At 42.1% G+C, this 27,857-nt stretch overlaps 1 protein-coding gene and 1 pseudogene across 6 annotated transcripts in view; both read left to right on the top strand.

Annotated features, from left to right (window-relative positions):
* Positions 1 to 27,857, top strand: part of LOC105468002 (pleckstrin homology domain containing M3) — a 211,206-nt gene that overhangs the window by 1,062 nt on the left and 182,287 nt on the right. For 2 of the 6 annotated variants that reach the window (XM_011717876.3, XM_011717880.3), the window contains exon 2: positions 25,940 to 26,864. In XM_011717876.3, the coding sequence (XP_011716178.2) occupies positions 26,255 to 26,864 (610 nt within the window). In that variant the 5' untranslated portion in view covers positions 25,940 to 26,254. Of the gene's footprint in view, positions 1 to 2,801; positions 2,903 to 5,510; positions 5,730 to 14,042; positions 14,065 to 25,939; positions 26,865 to 27,857 lie in introns of those variants that run through there. The other 4 variants (XM_011717877.3, XM_011717878.3, XM_071073316.1 and 1 more) reach the window with 4 other exon arrangements.
* LOC112424363 (U6 spliceosomal RNA) lies at positions 6,462 to 6,560 on the top strand (annotated as a pseudogene).

Raw genomic sequence — 27,857 nt, 5'->3', positions numbered from 1 at the left:
GATGACAAGCATGGTTTGATCTTGTAGGAAAGAATTATTAAGCTAAAAAATCAAGAGAAGGAAATCTCACACCCATCCCTTAAATAAAAATAAGTTACTACTGAGATATATATTTGGATGACAAATTGAGACTGGTCTGGATGTACACCTTGCAAAGCAAGACAAATTTGAATTTACCAGGTTAAGCTGAGATTGAGCCATGCTGTTGTAAACTTATTTAGAAGTTTATTTCTCTCCTTTTTTCTTCCTTGGAAGGGACCAGAGAGAAACAGCTGGATTTTTTTTCTTTGTATTTTAATTTAAGTAATCGTAGTGAGTTGTGATTTGTATTTATAAAGTATTTTATTATAAAATACTACATGTAAATTATAATTGGCATACTTAAAATACAAGGTACTTTTTGTTTGACTTCAAGAAAATGCCTTAACAAAAGCTGGGCTATATATATATAGTCTCTAAAAATGTCAATTGACATTTGTAACCTTGGTCACATAGTCTTTTAGACAGGAGATGAATATTAAGTTAAATTGCACCTACAATAGATAGATATACATAGAAGAAATGATACTAATTCCTGATGAGTTTTTCTTTACAGTGAATATTTTTACACTGTCATGGTTTATAGCAAAAACTATAAAGCCAGACTCCTTCAGTTTGAATTCTTGCTTGGTCACTTCCTAGTTGTGTAATCTTGGGCAGTTTACTTAGCTCTTCTGTTTCCTGATCTGTAGAATGGGAATAATAACAGTATTGACCTCATTAGGGTTTTTATTATTGTTATTTTATTTTATTTTATTTTGAGACAGGGTCTTACTCTGTCACTCAGGCTGGAGTACAGTGGCATCATCATGGCTCACTGCAGTCTTGATTTCCTGGACTCAAGCGATCCTCCCACCTCAGCCTCCCGTGTGGCTGGAACCATAGGCACACGCCACCACAGCTGGCTAACTTTTGTACATTTGGTAGAGGCAGGGTTTTGCCATGTTGTCCAGGCTGGTCTTGAACTCCTGAGCTCAAGGCTTAGAACAGTACCTGGCATATAGTAATTGCTATATACATGTTTGTTAATAAATATATAAAATAAAAATATGCCAGTGTTGAAAATGGAATGGTGATTACCAGGGCCTGGAGGGAGGGAGGCAGTGGAGGATTTGTTGTTTAGTGCTGCGGTCCCCAGCCTTTTAGGCACCAGGGACCAGAAGACCATTTTTCCACAGAGGGGGTGGCGTGGGGTCGGGGAGTAGAGGGAGGATAGTTTCGGGATGAAACTGTTCCACCTCAGATCATTAGGCATTAGATCCTCATAAGGAGTGTGCAACCTAGATCCCTCACATGCACAGTTCACAATAAGGTTTGCAAAAGAATCTAATGCTGCTGCCCATCTGTTAGGAGGCGGAGCTCAGACGGTAATGTGTGGCTGGTCCATTGCTCAGCTGCCATGTCGCCCAGTTCCTAACAGGCCATGGACCAGTACTAGTCTGCAGGCATGGGGGTTGGGGACCCCTGGTTTAATGGGTATAGAGTTTCAGTTTTGCAAAATGAAAAGTTCTGGAAATTGGCTGCACAACAGTGTGAATGTACTTAACAATACTGAACTGTACACTTAAAAATGGTTAAGATGGGGCTGGGTATGATGGCTCAGGCCTGTAATTCCAGTGCTTTGGGAGGCTGAGGCAGGGGCATTGCTTGAACCCAAGAGTTGGAGGTTAAGTGAGGTATGATTACGCCACTGCACACCAGCCTGGGCAACAGAGCAAGACCATGTCTTTAAAAAAAAAAAAAAAAAAAGGTTAATATGGTAAATTTCATATTATACGTATTTTACAACAGTTTAAAACTTTTAAATACCAGTGTTAGCAAACTTATGTTTTCAAATTTTTTTTTTTTTTTTTTTTTTTTTTGAGACGGAGTCTCACTCTGTCGCCCAGGCTGGAGTGCAGTGGCCGGGTCTCAGCTCACTGCAAGCTCCGCCTCCCGGGTTCACGCCATTCTCCTGCCTCAGCCTCCGGAGTAGCTGGGACTACAGGCGCCCGCCACCTCGCCCGGCTAGTTTTTTGTATTTTTAGTAGAGACGGGGTTTCACCATGTTAGCCAGGATGGTCTCGATCTCCTGACCTTGTGATCCGCCCGTCTCGGCCTCCCAAAGTGCTGGGATTACAGGCTTGAGCCATCGCGCCCGGCCGTTTTCAAAATTTTATTAGCATGCTGCAGTCCCATTCACAGTTAGTTGCCTTTGCCATTATGGAAATGCAGCTTCTGCAGTCATCAGTAAGATTCACTTTTTTAGTAGATTTGTGTCATTGAGATTTAATTATAAAGAACACAAACAAATGATAAGAAACAACACCTAAGACTCTGTGGCAGGCAGAATTCTAAAAATGCCTCTCTACTAAAATTGCTCTCTGTAATCTGTGAAACCTGTGCATATAATAAGATGCCACTTTCTTGATTATGTTATGTGGCACAGTTGAATTTAAAATGGTGCGATTTTCTGGGTGGGTCTAATCTAATCACAGGAGCCCATGAAAGTTGAGAGCTTTCTCTGTCTGGGAAATTGGAGAGACTTAAAGCAGGAGGACTCAACATGCTGTGTTGCGGCTTCGAAGGTGGAGGGGAACTGTTGAGAGGGAATTTGGGCAGCCTCGAGGAGTACTGGAGGCCTAAAGTTGGTGAGGGTGGCCCCAGCAACAACCAGCATAGAAAAAAATGGGGACCTCTGACATAGGCCACAATGACCTAGATTATGTCAACAATTCCAATAAGCTTATAACTGGATTATTTACCTGAGTTTCTATTAATAGATAAGAACCCAGCCTGGCCGCTACCTTGATTTCAGCCTTGTGGGAGAGAATCTGAGCAGAAAACCCAGCCAAGCCCATCCAGGCTTCTGACCTTCAGAACTGTGAGAAAATAAATAGGTGTTTTAAGCTACTTAAGTTTGTAGAAATTTGTTATGCAACCATAGAAAACTAATACAGAAAGAAAAATTGAAACAATAGCAAAGTATCATTTTTTCCAAATCTCAAATTAACATAAATTTTCAAAACTCCTCCACACCAATTAGTGTGCAGCGCAGCAGACACTCGCAAATGCTAGGAGGGATGCACAATTGCTGTAACCTTTCCAAACAGCTCATTGCTGAATGTATGAAAAGCCTCAATGATGCTCCTACCTTTTGACCCAGTTAATTCCACTTCTAGAGTCCATCCAAAGGAATTTTTCAGAAATATTTTAAAAGTTAATGTTCAAAGATGCTCAATATAACTTTATTTAGAAAAAAACGTGTAATAACCTGAATGCCCCAAAACAGGGGAACAAATTATGGTGTCATCAATAGATACAGTGTTATATAGACACTAAAAAGGATTTTTTTTTTTAATTTTTATTTTTTTGAGACGGAGTCTCGCTGTGTCGCCCAGGCTGGAGTGCAGTGGCGCGATCTTGGCTCACTGCAAACTCTGCCTCCCGGGTTCACGCCATTCTCCCGCCTCAGCCTCCCGAGTAGCTGGGACTACAGGCACCCGCCACCACGCCTGGCTAATTTTTTGTATTTTTAGTGGCGACGGGGTTTCACCATTCACAGGATGGTCTCGATCTCCTGACCTCATGATCCACCTGCCTTGGCCTCCCAAAGTGCTGGGATTACAGGTGTGAGCCACCACGCCCGGCCAAAAGGATTTCTTTTTTTCTTTTTTTTTTTTTTGAGACAGAGTCTCAGTTTGTCACCCAGGCTGGAGTGCAGTGGTGCAATCTTGGCTCACTGCAACCTCTGCCTCCCGGGTTCAAGTGATTCTCCTGCCTCAGCCTCCTAAGTAGCTGGGATTACAGGCGTGTGCCACCACACCCGGCTAATTTTTGTATTCTTTAGTAGAGACGGGGTTTCACCATGTTGGTCATGCTGGTCTTGAACTCCTGACCTCGTGATCTGCCCGCCTCGGCCTCCCAAAGTGTTGGGATTACAGGCATGAGCCACCACGCTCAGCCAAGGATTTCTTAATGAAGTTTAAAAGTGTGGAAAGGTGTTTGCTAGTTGTGGAAATGATTGCTAGTTGGGAAAAAATGCGTATCTATAGTAAGCTCTGAACTATGTTTAAAAAAACAAAATCTACGTAAGGGCTGAAAGGGCCACAACGGGGCAGTGCTTTTTTTCCAGTGGAGGGTGAATAGGCGTTGTTTATTTCGCCCTTTATTCTCTTCCATATTTTCAAAATGACAAGCAATGAACATGTAGTACTTATTTATAATCACAGAACTCAATAAACATTATTTTAAAAGCTGTTAAGTCTCTACATTGTGGGGAATACAATGACCATAAAACACTATACAGTCAAATACTGGAGATAATAAAACCCATAGATAAGTATGTGGCAGAAAGTGATTTTTTAAAGAAAACAAGATATAGAAAACATTATTATTGAAAAGATTGAAAATAAAGTTGGAAACTTATTTCTCAGTAGGGTAATAAGTGAAAGTTTCATGGTAGAAGGATCACTGAATGTCACATAGAAATAATAGAAAAAGTAGGCACATAGCTGAATGTTCATTAAAAGTATTTTGTTTTCTTATAGATTGACGGATGTAGGTTTTGGGCTAAGGACTCAGGTTAATTATACTAGTGGAAAACAACTGTGAAGAATATGTAACCATTTACAGAAAAAAATGGTGCCTGATTAGGAAAACCAAGCTGGCCCTAGCCCAGTAACGTCTTCATTAAAAAACATCCAAGGCTAATATTTACTGAATATTTATGAGATACTTGACATACTCTATTACAGTTTAATCTTGTATATAGCCTTTGCTTAAGACTTGAAGTCGGCCGGGCGTGGTGGCTCAAGCCTGTAATCCCAGCACTTTGGGAGGCCGAGACGGGCGGATCACGAGGTCAGGAGATCGAGACCATCCTGGCTAACATGGTGAAACCCTGTCTCCACTAAAAAATACAAAAAACTAGCTGGGCAAGGTGGCGGGCACCTGTAATCCCAGCTACTCGGGAGGCTGAGGCAGGAGAATGGCATGAACCTGGGAGGCGGGAGCTTGCAGTGAGCTGAGATCCGGCCACTGCACTCCAGCCTGGGCGACAGAGCAAGACTCCGTCTCAAAAAAAAAAAAAAAAAAAAAAAAAAGACTTGAAGTCATTCATTTACATATATAAAAAGTAGGCAGGTAGACAGGTACTAATTTAATTACTGGTTTCAAAAGACCTGACTTTAATGGGAACTTGGAGAAGGTTAGATTGGGCAGGTTTTTTAGGATTCTTTATCTCTAGACAGTTACCAGCAGCACCAAGCTACTGCTGCTGTTACTTTCATTTTCCCATTGTCATCCTATCCTATTTCACGTCACCCTGTCCCCCAACACCCCTAGAAAAGTACAGAGAGTGTCTGTGGCCCCATCGGTTGCTGGCCAAATGCTGATTTGCTTCAGCAAATGTTAAGCCCTTAAAAGAAAAAGTCTGCAGGGATATCTAGATAGCAAGGAGTTGCTTTTTTCTTCTTGCTTTCTCCTTTTAGAGTACATTTGGCATTTGATTCATAAGGAACTGAACTACATCCTAGCTTGGAGTTTCTGACGCAAGCCAATTAATTCAGAGAACTCAGTGCTGAGTGACAGTGTGATAAAAATGACCACCAGCAATAAATTCCATGCATTATGTTTGCTCTGTTTCATTGGCTACTGTGGATCATTCCAGACATTGAAAAACATGCATAATTTGCCTTGGTGCTGACAAGGTAAAAGTTTTATTTGTTCCATAAGTAATTAATCTTGATGACAGTATGAGTTATGAGCAAAAGCCAAAGTCAAAATATGGAGGCCATTGCATTAAGATGGCAGGCATGCTGTTTTCATTAACATTTTGTTTGTTTTTCATACACTCATTAATTGTTCATTTGAGTCATGTGGTTCAAATAGAATCCCCCAATCATATGATATGCCACATTTGTGACCATGGTAGAGATTTATTTATCCAGTTCTCCTGCCTAGTGTAACCAGTTTATAATTCAGTACAAACTAAAGCTGTTCTATCTGGCATTATCCAGTTTACCTGTGAATACTTATATAACTGGGAAATTGTTAAATATCCACTTCACCTTGTATTCTGTAGGTGTGATTATATAAATGTTGATTTTTCAGTCACAGAACAAAAAACATGTGTTATAGGTTAGAAACATCGATATATAACTAGCAGATTTTTTGTTCCAGGAAATTAGCTGAATGATCTCCTCCTACGTGTTCTTGATCCACGTTTACCAGCACTATCACTTTTCCAGAACAGCTTCTCTTCCACCTTCAGGGATTCATTGATTTGTTGATTCAGCATGTAAGGATTGAGCACTTGTTTTGTGCCATGGCACAGTACTTGGAGGTAGGAATGAACAAGACAGGCACAGTCCATGCCTTCATGAAGTTTACAGTCTAGTGGGGGAGACCAACAGTAAACAAGCCATTTGAAAATAACTTCTGTGCTCACTTCGGCAGCACATACCTTAAAACTGGAACAACACAGAGATTAGCATGGCTTCTGTGCAGGGATGACATGCAAATCTGTGAAGAGCGCTTTCGGGTAATGTTAAGATGTGTATGGTTTATACCAATGGTAAAAAATTATAAAGTTAAAAAAACTAGCTTGAGATGCATAATAGTGGAGGAAATCTGGGTGCTGTGGTAGCATATAAGAGGCCATTCAAAATGGACCTGGAGGTCAGGAGAGATGTGATTCCTCATCAAGGACCGGACAGCTGAATTACACTTAGCCAGATTGTTTGTGTGTGGGTGGGAGGTAAGGAGGGGACTGGTGATAAAGAAGATGAGGGTGATGGTGGTGGAAAACAGTGTTCCAGGCAGAGGAAACAAGATAGGTAAGAAAGCATGTGGAAAATTCCAGGTTTGGTTTTGTTTTCAGACAAGGTCTTATTCTATTGCCCAAGCTGGCGTGCAGTGGCGTGATCATAGCTCACTGCAGCCTCAAACTCCTGAGCCCAAGCGATCCTCCTACCTCAGCCTACTGTGTAGCTGGGACTGTAGGTTCACACCGCCATGCCTAGTTAACTTTTAAAAATTTTTTTGTAGAGATGGGGTCTCACTATGTTGCTCAGGATGGTCTTGAACCCCTAGCCTCCAGCAATCCTCCCATCTTGGCCTCCCAAAGTGCCGGGATTACAGGTGTGAGGCACCGTACCTGGTTCCAGTTTCTATAAATCTTTTTTTTTTTTTTTTGAGATGCAGTGGCACAATCACAGCTGAAAGTGCTGGGATTACGGGCATCAGCTACTGCTCCTGGCCTGTATAAATTCTTTATAGGTAGATATAGAGTGGGGGTGAGGTGGGAGTGGGTGTGGGGTGAGGGTAGGGATAGAGAGAGAGATTAAAGAGATAAGGCCAAGAAGGTAGGTGGCCATAAACTCTTTCAGGTAATGTTAAGATGTGTGTAGTTTATCCAAATGGCAATAGGTTTTAATTTTGGAAAGAACATTTTGGTTGCAGTGTGGTGAATGGATTAGAGGAGGGTAAGACTGAAGGGAAGAAGATTGGAAGGTGGTGATTGAATGAAGGCAGTGGAGACAGAGAAATGGGTAGATGTGGCCAATGCTGTAGATGAGAATTCATATGACTTGCTGATTTGGAGTGATTGCAGGTGAGGGAGCCAGAAGGATCAAGAATGATGTTTATCTTTTGGCGACAGAGGATATGTCCTTTACTCTATGGTGAATGCTGAGAGGAGGGACAGTTTTGAGAGAAGATGAGTTCAGTGTTGCATATGCAGGTCTAGAGCTTGAGAGTAATGTGTTTCTTTTTTTTTTTTTTCTTTTTGGGACAGAGTCTCGCTCTGTCGCCAGGCTGGAGTGCAGTGGCGTGATCTCGGCTCACTGCAACTTCCGCCTTCCAGGTTCAAGCAATTCTCCTGCCTCAGCCTTTCGAGTAGCTGGGACTACAGGCGCGTGCCACCACCCCCAGCTAATTTTTGTATTTTTGGTAGAGACGAGGTTTCACCATGTTGGCCAGGATCATCTCGATCTCTTGACCTCGTGATCCACCTGCCTCGGCCTCCCAAAGGGCTGGGATTACAGGCGTGAACCACTGTGCCTGGCCGGAGAGTAATATGTTTCTTGTCTGCCATGTAAATTGCAGCTGAAGCCACAGGATGAAGATCACTCAGGGAGGGCAGACGAGGAACCAGATAAGAGGGTTATGGGCAAAACGGGAATACCCACATGTACAATATGGGCATAGGAAGGGGAGCCCATAGAAGGTAGTGGGAGGAGCCTCCAGAGTTGGAGAAATACCAGGAGAGAGCATCCGTGAATTCATGAGAGAATGCAAGGAGTGGGTGTTCAGTAGGTCAAATACTGCTGTGTGGTTAGGTCAGATGCTGAGTGAAAAGTCTTTAGGGTTTAGCAAAAAGAAAATCATTGGTGACCTTTTCCTGTGAAGTTTCAGCTGGGGCAGAATCAGACTGCTTCTTGAGGGGAGAATGAATGGGCAATGAGAAACGGAGTCAGAAAGTATAAAGAACAAGTTTCTTCAAGAAACTTACAAAAAAAAAAAAAGAGAGGAAGGGGAAAATATCCCAGCTGTGGGGAAACTTGGGCGGCAAAGATGGGTTTTATTCGTTTTTTACTTTTTTTTTTTTTTTTTTTTTGAGGCGGAGTCTGGCACTCTTGCCCATACTGGAGTGCAGTGGCCCCATCTCGGCTCACTGCAAGCCCCGCCTCCTGGGTTCACGCCATTCTCCTGCCTCAGCCTCCCGAGTAGCTGGGACTACAGGCGCCTGCCACCTCGCCCGGCTAGTTTTTTTGTATTTTTTTAGTAGAGACGGGGTTTCACCGGTTTAGCCAGGATGGTCTCGATCTCCTGACCTCGTGATCCGCCCGTCTCGGCCTCCCAAAGTGCTGGGATTACAGGCTTGAGCCACCGCGCCCGGCCCTGTTTTTTACTTTTTTGAGAAGAGATATTCCTTTTGAATTTTTATGCAACACTGCAACACTTGCGCCACTGAATCCGTCCTTTCCAAGACCACCAGAAAAGCTGATGCACAGCAACTCCTACTGCCTTGAAAATGCTGGAGGAACCTTGAGTAGATTAAAACCTTATTTCAAAGCTTCCTAAACTGAGTGCTGTCGCCACTCCCTCCACCAGTTCGTTGATTTATAATGGAGATCAAAGAGAATGTGGTGACCTTTTCGTTGGTATCAGACAACTGATGGGCATCCTGTACACTGCTTTGGAGTTCATAAAACACTACATTATGTTATTTGATTTGCACTCTGAAAAAGGTGAGAGAGGTATCCTTATTTGCCCTACATCACAGACAAATTACAGTTGGCCCCCTGCATCTGTGGGTTCCACATCTGCAGATTCAGCCAACCATGGATCAAAAATATTAGGAAAAAAAAATTCCACAAAGATCTAAAAGGCAAAACTTGAGTTTGCTAAATGCTGAATACCACATTGACTCCACCAGATGAGAGGATGTGTAGGCACTGTAATAGATATTGTAAGTAACCTAGAGATGACTTACGGGAGGATGTGCGTAGGTTGTATGCAAATATTACACAATTTTCTATAAGGGACTTGAGCATCTGTGGATTTTAGTATCTGAGGGGGTCCTGGAACCAGTCCCCCATGGATACAGAGTAACTGAAATTCAGATTCAAGTCGCTTGTCCAGAATCAAACTTCTCATAATGATACATAGAAAGTTGAGGCCCAGATTGGCTAATTCCAAATATTGTGGTTCAAAAGTGGTTGCCCTACACTGAAAGGTTAGCTATGGCCTCTGTATTTTCATGGTAGTATGGTAATATGAAACCAGGGCATATATATATATATATGTATTTTAAACAGGGTCTCACTCTGTCACCTAGGTTGGAGTACAGTGGCTCGATCTCGGCTCACTGCAATCTCTGCTTCCCAAGCTCCTGCAGTCCTCCCACCTCAGCCTCCTGAGTAGCTGGGACCACTGCCATACACCACCATGCCTGGCTAGGTTTTTGTATTTTGGATAGAGACAGGGTTTCACCCTGTTCCCCAGGCTGATCTCGAACTCCTGAGCTCAGGAAATCCACCTGCCACCGCCTCCCAAAGTGCTGGGATTATAGGTGTGAACCACCACACCCAGCCAGCATATCATCTTTTAGTAGATTATAGAAACAAGACAGAAGGTTGTGGGTCAATTTTGTTATTTTGTTTGAACCCCACATACATTGATATTTGCCTGTCCCCCCAAAAAAAGTCGTTAGTTTTAGAAGGAGGCAGTTTATTTATTTAATTAATTAATTTATTTTGAGATGGAGTCTCTCCCTGTCCCCCAGGCTAGAGTGCAATGGCGTGATCTCGGCTCACTGCAACCTCTGCCTCATGGGTTCTAGAGATTCTCCTGCCTCAGCCTCCTGAGTAGCTGGGATTACAGGCACCCACCATCACAGCCAACTAATTTTTGTATTTTTAGTAGAGATGGGGTTTCTCCATTTTGGCCAGGCTGGTCTTGAACTCCTGACCTCAGGTGATCTGCCTGCCTTGGCCTCCCAAAGTGCTGGGATTACAGGCATGAGCCACTGTGCCTGGTCAGCAATTTATTTCAGTATGTCTTAATCATCAAAATATGTTTGAATTAGGCCGGGCGCGGTGGCTCACGCCTGTAATCCCAGCACTTTGGGAGGCCGAGGCGGGCGGATCACAAGGTCAGGAGATCGAGACCACGGTGAAACCCTGTCTCTACTAAAAATACAAAAAATTAGCCGGGCGCGGTTGTGGGCGCCTGTAGTCCCAGCTACTCGGGAGGCTGAGGCAGGAGAATGGCGTGAACCCGGGAGGCGGAGCTTGCAGTGAGCCGAGATCGCGCCACTGCACTCCAGCCTGGGCGACAGAGCGAGACTCCGTCTCAAAAAAAAAAAAAAAAATATGTTTGAATTATTGATCGTAACATCTAATTTGAAATATTTCTTTTAATTCTTTTGACAGAAACATTTGTTTGCAGGTTGTTTTAAGCAAACATTTTTACAAGTGTTTCTATTTATTGGCTAAATGAAAAATGATGTCGCAGGGAAACACTAGTAAAAGGTTTGGGCAATTAGGACCATGTAAACATTTGCAGAAGCACTTGTTTCGCCTAAATGAAGTCACAGTTATTATACCCTTGCAAACATTCCAAGTAATGTGTCCAAGGTCACTAAGACAATTGAGGTTAGCTATTTAGAGAACAGCTTTTTACCGTGTTTGTTCAGGAACCTGTCTTCTACCATTCCCTTAGAGAACTTATAATAATAACATAGAAGTATTATAGAGGTGATTTTTTTTTTTAATTAAGTATAAACTACTTCCCCAGGTGTAAATGTGATATTTAGCAATTAACTCTCTGGGTCATGGGATTAAGAAACATATTTGGAAATAAATAATATAGTTGCTGGCATTTGACACTAAAATTTGAAGCACCGTGTTCATGTACTAAAATTTTAGCCATATCCCAGGGTAATTAATTTGCTCTGAATTGTCATATGGGGCTGTGTGTGTATCTTAGAGTCTTGTTTCTACTCACTGACCATATTTTCCTAGACAAGTAACTTCATCTTTTTAAATCTCAGTTTCCTTATCTGTAAAGTAGTAATAATAGCAGCTTTCTAATAGGGTGGTTGTGAGGATTTAACAACATAATGCAGTAGAGGGCTTAACATATGTTAAGTAGTAAGTACTTTAGTAAGTATGCAATAAATATTAGCTATAACTTTTTAATCTTGGTCTTAGATTAGGGCTTATAAGAACTATATTTTGTTGTTAAACATTTTATCAAATACATCATTCAACCTTTAAAATGTGTCCATCCACATTGAAGGAGTCCTCTGCAGGACATGTTTAAAGAGTTTAGCATAGCCATAGCAGTGCCTGATTCAGCTATTTATTCCCAGCTATCATATGCCTATCATCCTGATGTCAGAGCAAAACAATCCAAGAAGTATGGATCAATCAGAGCTCCAGAATTCAACTCCAGAATGTTCACACATTGTTTGATAAAATCTATGCCATGCTAACGGTAATAGTCCCTAATAAAAGAAATTCAGAAACTGTTTTAATGTAAACCCAGATTAGGGGAATGAAAACATAGTTCCTACTACTCTTTTTTTTTTTTTTTTTTTGAGATGGAGTCTTACTCTGTGGCCCAGGCCAGAGTGCAGTGGTGCAATCTTAGCCCACTGCAACCTCCGCCTCCCGGGTTCAAGTGATTCTCCTGCCTCAGCCTCCCGAGTAGCTAGGATTACAGACGCCTGCCACCAGGGCCAGCTAATTTTTGTATTTTTTTTTTTTTTTTTTTGAGACGGAGTCTCACTCTGTCGCCCAGGCTGGAGTGCAGTGGCCGGATCTCAGCTCGCTGCAAGCTCCGCCTCCCGGGTTCACGCCATTCTCCTGCCTCAGCCTCCCGAGTAGCTGGGACTACAGGCGCCCACCACCTCGCCCGGCTAGTTTTTTTTTTTTTTGTACTTTTTAGTAGAGACGGGGTTTCACCATGTTGACCAGGCTGGTCTCAAACTCCTGACCTCAGGTGATCCGCCTGCCTCGTCCTCCCAAAGTACTGGGATTACAGGCGTGAGCCACTGCACCTGGCCAGTTCCTACTATTCTTATCCTTCATACCTTATACGGTTTTCTTTTTTTTTTTTTTTTTTTGAGACGGAGTCTCGCTCTGTCGCCCAGGCTGGAGTGCAGTGGCCGGATCTCAGTTCACTGCAAGCTCCGCCTCCCGGGTTCACGCCATTCTCTGGCCTCAGCCTCCCGAGTAGCTGGGACTACAGGCGCTGCCACCTCGCCCGGCTATTTTTTGTATTTCTTAGTAGAGACGGGGTTTCACCGTGTTAGCCAGGATGGTCTCGATCTCCTGACCTCGTGATCCGCCCGTCTCGGCCTCCCAAAGTGCTGGGATTACAGGCTTGAGCCACCGCGCCCGGCCCCTTATACGGTTTTCTTCTGTCCTGTGTGATGGGCAGAGATTTTTCTGTCCTTCAATTTGTACATAGTTAAATGACAGAGACTCATTCTGTTATTTTGCCTTATCTTGTGCTTATCTTTGAGGGTCAGAGACAGTGTTTTGTCTGCCTTTGCCAGCCTTGCTTGTTTCCTGACTAAATTAGTTAAGAGGCTGATTGGTAGCCAAGGTTGTTGTCACAGATTAAGTCCAAAAGGGAGGGAGAGGTCATAGATGCAGCCCATCACTGCTGAGTATGTCTGCCCTTTCAAACAAGAGGTGAGTCACCTTTTTGCTTAGATCTTACCATTGGTCTAGTACTCTTGGGATGCCAGTTAACAAAGACCTAGGCTTACTTTTTAGCAGGTTCGAGTTCAGCAGAGACAGAAAATAAATCAACTAATTACTTCTCTCATACATTTACTCTGAATGCCCATGGAAACTGGTTTTGTGAGTGTGTGCTAAGCCATAAGCTGGTTGTTTTTTTGAAGGTTAAAGTTGTAAGTATTCTCCCTTCTGCTGGTGAGCTGCAGTGACCAAAAGAGTTAAAGTCAACAGGAAGTGAGGGAATTATTCATTTGCCATGACATCCTCACCACCCAGCAAAGGCCTTCTATTGGACAAGAATGTGTCTGTGGGTCAGAACGACTTGAACAGCTTGTGAAGAAGGCCTTTGCATGCTTGCCTTCCGCGTGTGGTTAGTTCACATAGTGCTCACTCTTTAGTGGAACCTTTGAGGTTGTTATTGTAGGCTGACAGCTTCATGCCAGAAGCAGCATGATTTCTTTTGTTTTGTTTTGTTTTTTCTTTTTGAGACAGAGTCTTGCTCTGTTGCCCAGGCTGGAGTGCAGTGGCATGATCTCGGCTCACCACAACTTCCGCCTCCCGGGTTCAAGCAATTCTCCTGCCTCAGCCTCCTCAGTAACTGGGACTACAGGTGCATGCCACCATGCCCAGCTAATTTTTGTACTTTTAGTAGAGATGGGGTTTCGTTATGTTGGCCAGGCTGGTCTGGAACTCCTGACCTCTTGATCCGCCTGCCTTGGCCTCCCAAAGTGCTGGGATTATAGGCATGAGCCACCATGCCTGGCCTGCAGCATGATTTCTGGAGCAGGTATGATTGGTTTTGTTGTATGTTTTTGTTTCCTTTGTTTCTGATTTCTTTCGACTAAAGTAATCTCTGTATATCTATCATTGTCATTTAATTGTGTTCTGTTACTTGTAAGAATCTTTATTGTCCCTTAGTTAGTAATGATTCCTTATTTGTGCTTATATAACATGTTTTGTATACTTCTGTTGAAGTGCTTTTTATACTTGGTTTTGTGTCTCACTCTCCACTAGCTATTTAGCTCTTCAAGAGCAGGAGCTGTGTTTTGTGTCTCTAATATCTCACATAGTGTTTGGGTACTTGGTCTGTCCTCTATAAATGCTTGTTGAGGATAAATGGTTATGTGGTTAGAAATCAGCTAACTAATAGGAATAGTCATTGTTTTAGAGTTAATAAAGAACTTTCACATGCTTTGTCCATATTGTGCTTCTCTGCTTTCTCAGGTAGAAGGCAGCAGGCATTGGCAGGACTTCCATTTTGCAGATAAGAAGGGCACAGAAGCCCTGAGTCAGCCTGACTTGCTGGATGTCAGTTAGCTTAGAAGGCAGTGTGGGGACATGACCCTTTCCTGGTGTTATAAATTTATGTTCTTCCTATTGCCACACTTCTCTCACACTGAACAAACTCAATATGTAGTCTGAGTAGCTCAGGGGTTGGATTCAGCCTACTCACTCCTTGTTTATGGTCCTTCTACCAACATCAGGGCCCCTGTGTGATTTAAGGTGATTTAAAATGTAATTGAACTTGGGTGGCCCAAAGGACTCAGTAATTAGACAAGAATTTGAGGAACTTCATTTTCTTCTCTTCGGGAACACAATTGACAATAAATGAATCATCTTGGGTTCTCTTTCATCATCTTTAAAATAGTGCCAGTACTTTACTCACCTCTCTTTTTTGAGATTACTACAAGTGTTTATTAAGAAGTTATTAAGAAGGCCAGTTGCGGTGGCTCACCCCTGTAATCCCGGCACTTTGGGAGGCCGAGGTGGGTGGATCACCTGAGGTCAGGAATTCGAGACCAGCCTGGCCAAAATGATGAAACCCTGTCTCTACTAAAAATACAAAAAATTAGCCAGGCGTGGTGGTGGCCACCTGTAATGCCAGTTACTCGGGAGGCTGAGCAGGACAATCACTTGAACCTAGGAGGCGGAGGTTGTGGTAAGCCGAGATCACACCATTGCACTCCAGCCTGGGCAACAAGAGTGAAACTGTCTCAAAAAAAAAAGAAAAAAAAAGAAAAATGAAGTTTATCAAGCACTTAAAATTTTTTTTTTCATTTCCGTAAGTTTGTGGGGAACAGGTGATATTTAGTTACTAAGTTCTTTAGTGGTGACTTGTGAGATTTTGGTGCACCCATCCCCCAGGCAGTATACACTGAACCGGATTTGTAGTCTTTTATTCCTCACCCCCTCCCCACCCTTTCCCCCTAAGTCCCCAAAGTCTATTTTCTCATTCTTATGCCTTTGACTCCGCATAGCTTAGCTCCCATTTATGAGTGAGAACATGTGATGTTTGGTTTTTCATTCCTGAATTACTTCACTTAGAATAGTAGACTCCAAACCCCTCCAGGTTGCTGCAAATGCCATTGTTTCCTTTTTATGGCTGAGTAGTAGTCCATCATATACATATATTTATATCTATATGTATCTATATATATAGATTATATATATAGATATCTCACAGTTTCTTTCTATTCGTTGATTGATGGACATTTGGGTTGGCTCCACATTTTTGCAGCTGCAAATTGTGCTACGATAAACATGCATGTGCAAGTGTGTTTTTCGTATAATGACGTCTTTTCCTCTGGGTAGATACCCAGTAGTGGGATTGCTGGGTCAGATTGTAGTTCTACTTTTAGTTCTTAAAGGAATCTCCCACTGTTTTCCATGGTGGTTGTACTAGCTTACATTCCCACCAGCAGTGTAGAAGTGTTCCCTTTTCACTACATCCACGCCAACATCTATTTTTTTTTAATTTTTTGATTATGGCCATTCTTGGCAGGAGTAAGGTGTTATCACATTATGGTTTTGATTTGCATTTCCCTGATCATTAGTGATGTTGAGCATTTTTTCATATGTGTGTTGGCCATTTGTTATCAAGCACTTTATAAGCTTTATTCTAAACCATGCATGTGAAAAATGATTATTTTCTGTAAAAACCAAGTGATTTTTTCCTGAGATTACCTCAGTTTTAGGAGGTTTGTGAGATAATTAGATAAACACAGTCCTGTATTGAATTTAGAAACACAACCTCTATTACGCAGGCTCAAGTAGAAGATTCTAGTTATATAAACTGATGACATCTTTAAGTCTATTTCCCCAGCCCTTTTTGGGTATCTTGCATATTTGGTCTCACTGTACTTCTTTGTTGTTACATTCACTGTTGCAGTCAGCCACACTAGCTGGCTTGGCTCTGATGGTACCTACTTGTACCTCACCAGTTACTCCTGTTGCAGTTGGAGGCTGATATGGTTTTTATCATGGAAGTTTTTGCCTTCTTCCTCTCAGTCCCAAGATAAAGCTAATTCAAGTGGTTCCTTTGTTTTCTAGTCAATGTTCTCTGCCATGGAGGCAAAGGGAGATGGAAAACGTCAAGTCTGCATTTGTAGACATTTCATAACTGAAGTTTGTGTCCTCCTGCTTTGTTTCTAAGAGCAGGACATACTGGATCTCTGGTGGTTTTTATGAAAATGGGCTTCCCAGCCAGAAGCTTTGGCTTTCCAATTTGACATAAAGGTGCAGTAACACTGCTGCCTTCAGTCGCAAAGCAATCTGAGATTTAAAGTGCCATGCTTATATTTAGTTAGGTTTCTGAGGCAGCAAATGTCTCAATGATTTTGCAGGTGGCAAACAATAAACATGTGCAGAGATGTGCTGAAAAATGCTTTAAGTGGATTGTTGGGGCTATTTCAAAGGGAACATCTCATCACTGGTGTTGTAAAGAGCTTGAGCTCTAAGTTGTTGGAAAATGAACCCAGCCAAGTTGCTGATATTGTAGTGGTTCACAGGACAATTCCTAAGTAATGCAAAGGTGCTTTGGTTTCTATAAAAGGTCTGAGTGAGGTTTTTGCTACCTGATCTTTGCCATGTTATTTTTAAGCCCAGGTTTTAATAGCTAGGAAGCCTTTTCTACCAAGAAAAAAATGTAAAAGTTTGAGTTCAACATAACGTTTTGGAAAGTATGTCAAATTTTACTGAAACGAGCCTATAAGGAATTCAAATATAATTTTGCCAGGAAACTAGAGTGGTATATATACTTACAGATGTTAGTGGCTTAAAAATATACTGTTTATTCAGTTATTCATTCAACAAATGCTTACTGAGTACCCGCTGTGTACTAACCACAATTCTATGCCCAATGAGAGTTATACAAATGGAAGAGGGCAGAATTGCTGCTTTCAGGTTCCTCTAAGTCCAGTAGGTAGTCGTGTTACTTGATATCAGGCAGTTTACTTGATATAATTGAGCGTCCTCATTTGTAAAATGAGGGTGATAGTACTCACATTATACATTTTGGGGCTTAGAGATATGAAATACCAAGCAACATACCTGGCACAAAATAGGCTTTTGATAACTTGTAATTATTGTCATCATTGTCATTTGAGAGGGAACATGCAGCATGCAGTATATGTTATGGGGGAGGTACCAAAGATATTCTGTGGCAGTTTAAAGAAAGAACAGACCATTTTGGATCAGGGACCCAAAAAAGCTTGCGGAAGTGGTGGTATTTGAGCTGGGCCTTGAAGAATAGAATTTCAGTAGGTTGAGGTGGGAAGAGGGTATTTCAGAAATAACTGTAAACCTTTCCTGAAATAACTGGAAAAGCATAACATTTGAGCAATAGCGTTCAGTTTGGAGGTAAAGAGTGTGTGAATTGAAGTAGAAAGTTGGAATGGCAAACTAGCCCAAGATTGTGAAAGGCCTAGAATGTCAGGTTAAAGAGTTGAACCTTATTGCCAATGGGAGCTTCATCGAAGGGTTTCCCTGGTGCCCAGCACAGTGTCCAGCCCATAGTAGGCACTCAGCAAATACTTATTGAATAAATAAATGAGTATAATTTTAGACAAATGGAGCTTAGTAAGCCAGGTGGAAATGTCTTACAAATAGCTGGGAACATAGGACCAAAATTCAATTCTGAGATTGAGACTGAAGGTGGAAATTTGAACAGCATGCATGTAGAAGAAGTTACTGGAGTTACACATGTGAATAAATTGATTTAAGGAGAACATCATGTAGCTCTAGCCAGAGAAGAAACTCAGACAACGCCCCCATTTGATGAGACCAGGAAGGGAAGGAAGAAGATGGAGACTAAGTGGGTAGAAATGAGAAGAAAACTTCAGTGAATGTAGTACCCTGGGAAGAAACTTAAGAAGGGACTGGTTAACAGCACAAGGAGGTTAAGGACTTTGGAAAACACTAATGGCTGTGTAACAAGGAGGTCCCTTGGTAGCTATAGAAGAGAAGTTCAGTTGAGTGGGGTCTTGTGTCAGGTTGTAAGGTATAAGATATAAGTAGGCACAGCACTCCCTGGGACATTTCTTTTTGTCTATTTTTTTTTTTTTTTGGCAAGATTAGTATTTACTGGTATTTGATTTTTTTGGCACATACATTTAAACAAACAGTGTACCCAAACTGTATATATAGTTTTTGATTCCAATTAAATATTGGACAAAAGTACACTTACCTATTGATTTACTTTGACTGAGTTATGAGATCATGATTGATTTTTATTTCCTTTTCCATGTCTGTCACTATTTTCCAGAGTTTCTACAAGTATTTATTACTTTTAGAACTGGAAAAAAATTATATAGATTATTTTCATTTTATTTATTTATTTATTTTGAGACAGGGTCTCACTCTGTCGCCCAGGCTGGCACATAGTAGTTCAATCACAGCTTACTACAACCTTGAACTCCTGGGCTCAAGGGATCCTCTTGCCTTAGCCCCCTGAGTAGCTGGGACTACAGGCACATGCCACCACACCTGACTAATTTTTAATTTTTTTTTTTTATTTTTTATTTTTTTTTGAGATAGAGTCTCACTCTATTACCCAGGCTGGAGTGCAGTGGCTCAGTCTTGGCTCACTGCAGGCTCTGCCTCCTGGGTTCACGCCATTCTCCTGCCTCAGCCTCCCGAGTAGCTAAGACTACAGGTACCTGCCGCCACGCCCGGCTAGTTTTTTCTGTTTTTAGTAGAGACGGGGTTTCACCATGTTAGCCAGGATGGTCTCGATCTCCTGGCCTCGTGATCTGCCCACCTCGGCCTCCCAAAGTGCTGGGATTACAGGCATAAGCCACCGCACCCAGCCTATTTTTAATTTTTTGTTTGTAGAGAAAGGGTCTCACTGTGTTACCTAGGCTGGTCTTGAACTCCTGGCCTCAAGTTATCCTCCTGCCTCAGCCTCCCAAAATGCTGGGATTACTGGTGTGAGCTACCACCTCCAGCCCAAATTATTTTTTTAATGGTATGCTCTTTATGTATTGTGGCAATAGTCTTCTCTTTCATTTAAACTTAGATATAATGTAGCCATTTAATGTTTGCTCCAAACCTATGAAAATGGGATTCCATCTGTGTTTCTAGCTGTCTGTTTCATCTGACAGCCTTCTGAGCTCTTTTTATGAGGTCCACCCTGGCACCATTTCCTTTTCTGCTGCTTGTGGCATGCCTGTGCTCCATCCACATCCTTACATCACCATGTAGCCTTGTGGTCCAGAAAGGCCATATTACTAGGGGCAGATCCTCTGGTGGTGTATCCTTCACATTATGTAACTCTTAAAAATTCTCAGTCAGCCACAACCTTAAACCAAAGTGAAGACCAGGTGAGCACCCTCAATGTGGACCATCCTTGTAATCACCTTTGGCTCTTGTTTTTGCAAATTGATGGACAGACATAAGTTGTCCTAGGTATCTTTGCCATTGCAATTTTCTTCCCAGTCCAGCGGCTTCTAAAATAATATGGCCCTCATAATATTCTGAGTCACTTAGCTAAGAAGGAGGAAGTCAGTGCTTTTACCATCCAGCTCAGGAGGACACGGCATCTCTGTGTGAGTCAGGGTAGAATTATTACTCATAAGTGCTTCTGTCTCTGTGTGGGAGAACTACTGTATTCATCCTGTTAATTAGCCTTGCATAACGATCATGTAAACAACAGATTTCTTAGTTAGAAAATAGCAATACACTGATTCGTTTTGACGCATGCATAGGATTCTTTGGGTTGAGCTCTTTTATTTCCTCAATTTCTCAATCTATTAAATAGGGGAAATACCGCTTCTTACAGAAAGGGCATTCTATACAAATATAAGCTAAAATGTCTATAGGTCACTGAGTTTGGCTGAAAGGCAGTGTATTATAAATAGTTCGTTGCTGACTTTGCCTTTGTTGGACTGACAGACCTTTGTTGGACTTCCAGGGAGAGATGAGGAACACGTGATTGTTGAATGGGTGAGGTCCGGTGGAGTGCTCCATAATTATGTAGCAGTTTACAATTGTAAAGGCATGTTGGAGCAGCTACCTAGTGAATGATCCACACGCAAAGCAATTTGATATTAGCAACTCTGTGGGGTACAGGTAGCTGAGTAAGGCATGCAGAGGTTAAATGGTTTGCTAGAGGCCACCCAGCAAGTGAGTGGTTGAGCCAGATTTAGAACACAGTTCTAATTAGCTCCTGATTTCCAATTTTGTACTGAGGCAAACCACACTGCCCCCACATACTGATCTTATTCCCTTCACTTTGTCAGACGAAGGTCTCCTTTATATTTTGACCTATCTGAATGTATTATTATATTTTGATTAATTTCAAAACCAAATGAGGCAAGCTAGTAAGAACTACTCAATTATAGAAATTAAACTTGACATCAGACTCTTGTACTGTAGTGAATTTGAGAGCTATAGAGCTCAGGAAAAAGATGAAATTCCAAAGAGTAAGGTTGGAAGACAGAGCCTAAAAGAATGAAGACAGAGGCCGGGCGCGGTGGCTCAAGCCTGTAATCCCAGCACTTTGAGAGGCCGAGGCGGGCGGATCACAAGGTCAGGAGATCGAGACCACAGTGAAACCCCGTCTCTACTAAAAATACAAAAAACTAGCCGGGCGAGGTGGCGGGCGCCTGTAGTCCCAGCTACTCAGGAGGCTGAGGCAGGAGAATGGCGGGAACCCGGGAGGCGGAGCTTGCAGTGAGCCGAGATCGCGCCACTGCACTCCAGCCTGGGCAACAGCGTGAGACTCCGTCTCAAAAAAAAAAAAAAAAAAAAAGAATGAAGACAGAGAGTATATAGGAGGATAAGTAAGAAGGGCATGGTGTCTGCAGTCAAGTAGCTCAGAGTTTAGAGTAGGATCTAGAGAGATTGGCTGATCATTTCAGTACAATGTAGCAAACCCAGGGTGCTATGAGAGCCTGAGCAATTAGGAAAAGCTCCCCAACTTGGACAAAAGCATGGAGAAGTAAAATAACAAGGTGGGTGGTGTCAGGCCTCTGAGCCCAAGCTAAGCCATCATATCCCCAGCGACCTGCACGTGTACATCCAGATGGCCTGTAGCAACTGAAGATCCACAGAAGTGAAAATAGCTTAACTGATGACATTCCACCATTGTGATTTGTTTCTGCCCCACCTTAACTGATCAATGTACTTTGTAATCTCCCCCACCCTTAAGAAGGTTCTTTATAATCTCCCCCACCCTTAAGAAGTTTCTTTGTAATTCTCCCCACTCTTGAGAATATACTTTGTGAGATCCACCCCCTGTCCCCAAAACATTGCTCTTAACTCTACCACCTATCCCAAAACCTGTAAGAACTCATGATAATCCCACCACTTTTGCTGACTCCTTTTTCGGGCTCAGCCCACCTGCACCCAGGTGAAATAAACAGCCATGTTGCTCACACAAAGCCAGTTTGGTGATCTCTTCACATGGACACGTGAAACAGGTGGGTGTTGGTGAAGAACTTTAACTTGGAGAAGTGGATAGGTCATGAGGCACTATCTCTTATGCAACACAACAGCAACACATTTGTTCAACACGTGTCTAGTACGTGTGTGTGTGTGTGCATGCGCTCCAAACGCTATTCCATGTATTGAGGGTACATTAGTGAACACAATGAACACAAATTCCTGGACTCGTAGAGCTTGTATTTTAGTGGAGAGAAATACTAAATGTTAAATAAGTCAATTAAATGGTATCTTAGAAGATGGTAAATGCTTAAGGAAAAAGGGTACCTCAAGACAGGTGATCAAGGTTAACGTGAACAGTAGTAAGTCATGTTCATAGTATATATCCTTAATATTATATGATGAGAATGGTACTTCAAAAACATATAGCCCTGGGTTAGTGATGAGAAAAACATCAAACAAATCCAAAATGAGGGACATTCTATGAAATGCCTGACTAGTACTCCTCAAAACTGTCAAAGACATCAAAAAAAGGTAAAGTCTGAGACACTATCATAGCCAAGACAAGGCCCAAGAAACATGACAACTAAATGTCATGTGGTATCTTGTATAGGATCCTGGAATAGATAGAGGACGTTAGGGAAATTTGAAGAATTTTGAAGAAAGTATAACTTAAGTTAATAATGATGTAACAATATTGGTTCATTAATTGTGAAAAATGTATCATACTAATGTAAGATGTTACATAGAGGAAACTGAGCATGGGGTATATAGAAACTGAGTGTATTATCTTTGTAATAATTCTATAGATATAAAACTGTTGACCGGGAGTGGTGGCTCATCCCTGTAATCCTAGCACTTTGGGAGGCCAAGGCGGGCAGATCACCAGAGTTCAAGAGTTCGAGACCAGCCTGGCAACATGGGGAAACCCCGTCGCTACTAAAAATAAAAAAATTAGCCAGGCATGATGGCGGACGCCTATAATCCCTACTACTCAGGAGGCCGAGGCAGGAGAATTGCTTGAACGCGGTGGGCTAGAGGTTGCAGTGAGCTGAGATTGTGCCACTTCACTCTAGCCTGGGCGAAAGAGCAAAACTCCGTCTCAAAACAAAAACAGAAACAAACAAAACGGTTTTAAAATGAAAAGTTTATTTAAACAAAAGCAGAGTAAGGGAGATCAAGAGTCTAGGGCAGAGAAGGGCATTATGATTTTAAAGAGGGTCGTCAGGGAGGGTCATATGAACAGTTAGCTAAGGAGAGAGTTGTCCATGTTGGGGTGTCTGGGGGAACAGCAAATGCAAAGGCCCTGAGGTGAAAACTTGCCTGCATGTTTAAGAACATCCTCTTCCCTTCTTTGGGCCTCAGTGGCTTCTTCTATGAAATACTAAGGTTGAAAAGATAATCCCAAAGGCCAGTTTCCTTGTCTAACAGTCTATGGCTTTAGACCATGTGGGTTAGAAGTATTCCACCAACCAGCATGGCCAACAATGGTTATATACATTCTTTTTTTTTTTTCTTTGAGACAGGGTCTCGCTCTGTTGCCCAGGCTGGAGTGCAATTGTGCGATCTCAGCTCGCTGCAACCTCCGACTCTCTGGTTCAAATGATCCTCCCACCTCAGCCTCCTGAGTAGCTGGGACTACAGGTGCACACCACCATGACTGGCTCATTTTTGTATTTTTAGTAGAGATGAGGTTTCACCATGTTGGCCAGGCTGGTCTCAAACTCTTGGTGGATCAAGTGATCTGCCTGCCTCCCAGAGTGCTGGGATTACAGGCATGAGCCACTGCACCTGGCCTGTTATATACTTCTAACCAGCCGGCAAATACCAAGCCAGAAGCATAAAAAATAATATATCTAGATAGTTCGATAAATCAAAAAAAAGAGAAAGAAACAATTACTTTGAAGGTTATTTACACTTTCTCTGTCATGAGTAAAGACTGAATTTGAAACATTGGATGAGAAAAGGAATATCAGTAATCTTCAGTGAACAACTTAATACTCTGAACCTTGGAGCCTCTTATACATTGGGAAACTTGTACTTTGTTTATGTTTGTTTCAGTTTTTAGTAAGGAAAGAATGAAAAGTTTTAAGATTTATTATATTTATGTATATTTCTGTCTGTGGTATACAAGATGAAATTGAAAAATATCCCAAGTTTCAAAATTATAGAAGCACTAAAACCCTGTTACACAGTTGGAGAGACTGAAGGTTTAACTTTAGACTCAGAAAAAATAACCCTGTTTACAGCTAGAAATGTTTTATAACTAGTATATAGTTCTAAAAATAAATCTATGCCTTGCTTCATGAAGTACTAACATAATAAATATCAAAATATGTAAAAGTAGACAAATTCATAGTCATTATCACTTTGCAGGAGGTTCTATAGAGATCTTATGAACTGTAAACCTCCTTGATACATCTAAAATAAAGGTCTGTATATATGAGTTTAATTTACATATGTTAAGCTAAGTAGATTGGTGCTGTTGATATAAATGTAATGGTTTAATGACCTAAGTGGAAAAAATGAATTTAATCATAAAAATTGTGAAGTTTTTACAAAGAAACCACATCCATGTACATTTGTGACAACATGTATGTATTAGTCCGTTTTCACGCTGCTGATAAAGATATACCCCTAGACTGGGCAATTTACAAAAGAAAGAGTTTTATTGGACTTACAGTTCCACATGGCTGGGAAGGCCTCACAATCATGGTGGAAGGTGAAAAGCATGTGTCATGTGGCAGCAGACGAGAAGAACTTGTGCAGGGAAACTCCTCTTTTAAAACTATCAGATCTCGTGAGACTTATTCACTATCACAATAACAGCACAGGAAAGACCTGCCCCCATGATTTGATTATCTCCCACTGGGTCCCTCCCACAACATGTAGGAATTCAAGATGAGATTTGGGTGGGGACACAGCCAAACCATGTCAATATATAATGGTGTTGCTAGTTGCCTAGTTTTGCCTACTTGTAAGTAGTTAAGGATTTAAAAAGCCCTTGCCTAGTTGTTTTATTTTTTATTTTTTTTTTTTTTTGGTAAAGGTACAAAGGTATATGTGACAGTTGGACACTTGAAATGTGACTAGTGTAACTGAGGAACTTTGATTTTACTAAATTTAAATTTGAATGGTCATAATGGCTGCTGTCTACTGTACTGGACAGCATCACTGTCAAGGTCTGCTCTAATTTGGCCCGGCCTTGGTAATCTAGTATTTGAAAGCGCGGGTTACTACTTATATAGGATTCTTTCTGCCCAGGTAGAGATGTAAGGTTTGGAACTTGAGTTCTGTAGAGAGAAAAGGATGAACTCAAGCCTGCCACTCAGGCCGTGACTTCACCTTAAGCTCTTAGACACCCTGCAGACCGGACCCATACTCTGAGGCCGATCCTGGAAGTCTCCGGGAGTTTGGAGCCTGAAACTCTAAGAACGCCAGAGCAGTTCTGAAGTCCAGAGTCATCATCAAGCATTATATAATCTAAGTCTAAGAAGCACAAGCACAGTCACATTTGGATTTAAAAAAAGGGCAGAACCTTCTTCTCTGCCTCCCTGTGGCACCTTTAAACCCAGCAAATCATCAGTGCCTTCAAAGTTGGTGAAAGGACTCAGGCGTTTATGACTTTTAGACTGATTACGATACAGTCCCAGTCACAGAATTCCTGGTCTCTTTTGCTTACTATTTTAGGTCAGCATATCAGAGATTTGCCAGGGCAGTCTTTTCACAAATGCTCTCAAAGCATTTTCTCTGTGTGAGTAAAAGCTATTGACCTTAATTCCTCTTATCAAGTGCTCCTCCCTGCTCCGTTTAAGTTTTTATCCAAAGCGGGTAGTGATATGTATTCCTGACAATGGCACTTCTGTGTAGGTGTTGTCTGCCTTTGTGCTTGACTGCCATAGAACGGACGGATGTAGAAGTGGGAAAGCAATTCGGCAGATTTGTGTACTGTAGAATACAATGAACCATGTGCCAACGTTATCCTGTTTATTTTCTTCCAGGAAATCAAGGATTGGCATGGCGTTGCTTTGACGAGTACTTCCTGTTGTCTTCACAGAGGTCTTGCTGAAGAATAATCTCAAAGGAACATTTGGTCTTCCTATACATCTGTTAATGTCCATTAGCTAGTAGCAAATGCTTTTAATTACTGGGAAAACATCAACCACCTTTGTGTTTGGCCTGCTCCAGGAAGCCCAATGAAGGTTTCTTCCAGTTGTTTCCATAGCTGTATTGCTGAAGCACCCCTCTTGGGTGAATGTTCATGAAGCCATTTCTGGAACCAGCTTAGGAGGCTGAGGCCTCCTGGAGCCTGTGACATGGAAGCTTTGGAAGTGGATGATATCAGCCCGGCCTTAGAAGTTACGGAGGAATTCTTTAGTACTTTGGATAGTAAGCTAGAAAAGGCTGTGCAGCAAGCAGAGGTTTATGGGATCCAGGAAGTCCCTGAACTGGTGGGGCATGAGGTACTCAGTAACATAACAGACAATGGTGCTATGAGAAATGTCACCTCCCTGGGCAAGGGGGGCATGATTTGGGACCACTGTAAGAGCAGGCTCTTAGAAACCAAAGCTCAAAATGTCTTCCCTGCCAAAGAACAGTTTATGGTCCAGAGAGGGACAACCCCAGATAATCTTTCCTGGATGGAACAAAAGGAAGCATCAACCTTTAATTTTTTCAATATCTGTCAGCGTCGGAGGGACCGGCCTCGTTCTGTAAATGACTTACTGGATGAGACCTCAACTTTCAAGCCAGGGCATGCTCGATCACGATCAGATATTACCCAAGTGGACTGGAGGGTGGTCCTCAAAACCACGCCTCTGCAGCAGCAGCAACAGCAGCAGCCATCGCTTCAAGGCCCGCACGTCACCAGGCCATCTTTTCTGTTGCCCTCACCAAATAAGATAGAAGATGCTCAAGGAAATACCGGTATGTTTTTAAATTTTATTTGTTTATTTCCTTTTTTTCTTTCTTTTGGGGCTGTGACTCAGATAAGCTTATATGTTTTTATATCTGACTTCTACTGAATCATTGCTGATTTTTCCTTTGTTTCTCTTAATCTGCCTTACGAGAATCTTACGCTCCAGCATCCACATCTGGCCTTGCTTATCTAAGCTCCCTCTTCCATTTTCTTATGTACTTTACCAGACCTCAAGTCAACAGTCTTAGTATCTTCCTAAGAGGTATTCAGTGAAAAGACAATTATGGTAAATTCTCCCTTTCTAATCTTGTATGTTAGAATCAGAATACTGTCATACTTAATGTATTAATAGTATTTTCCTGTGCACATTGTATGATACTGCCTATTCTTACAGTAGATCGTACGTTGGGCTGAGCGTATGCTAGGAAGGATTTAAAGATGTGTGAAGACACAATCCCTGCCCTAAAGAACTTTTCATCTAGCTGAGGGGATCCAACACCAGCAAAGACTCAAGAAGGTACTTGGTAATGAGAGACAGTAGATGGGCCATTGAAATGTGTGGGAGGGGCTTTCATTTTACTGTCCATATAAGAGTGAGTGGCAGTGACCATAAGAGGACAGAAGGAGAAGACACTGTGGGTTGGGCTTCTCAGGAAGGGCTTGGCTTGCAAGGGGACATGGAACTTGAGCTACATCTGGAAGGACACTAAGATGCAGACAGAACATCACAGGACATGGCACTTGGTCAGGGTTACAGTGTAAACAAAGATGGGGAGAAGAGCGTGCAGAAGAGAGCAAGCAGACCCTGGCAAGTAGAGCAAAGGACCCTGTAGCCAGCAGTGACAGGAAATGGCTGGAGAGGGTGGTTAGGTCCTCCCTCATGGCAGAGGGTCTTAAATTTCCTTTCTCCTCATACTTTATTCACATATGTGTGCACATGAATACGTACTCATGAACTTGCTCTTCTGTGAGACACAACAAACTCTCTCTCCATTTTCCCC

This window comes from Macaca nemestrina, chromosome 11, assembly GCF_043159975.1.
Source record: "Macaca nemestrina isolate mMacNem1 chromosome 11, mMacNem.hap1, whole genome shotgun sequence".
Classification (NCBI taxonomy): domain Eukaryota; kingdom Metazoa; phylum Chordata; class Mammalia; order Primates; family Cercopithecidae; genus Macaca; species Macaca nemestrina.
This window is presented reverse-complemented; position numbering and strand designations above follow the sequence as displayed.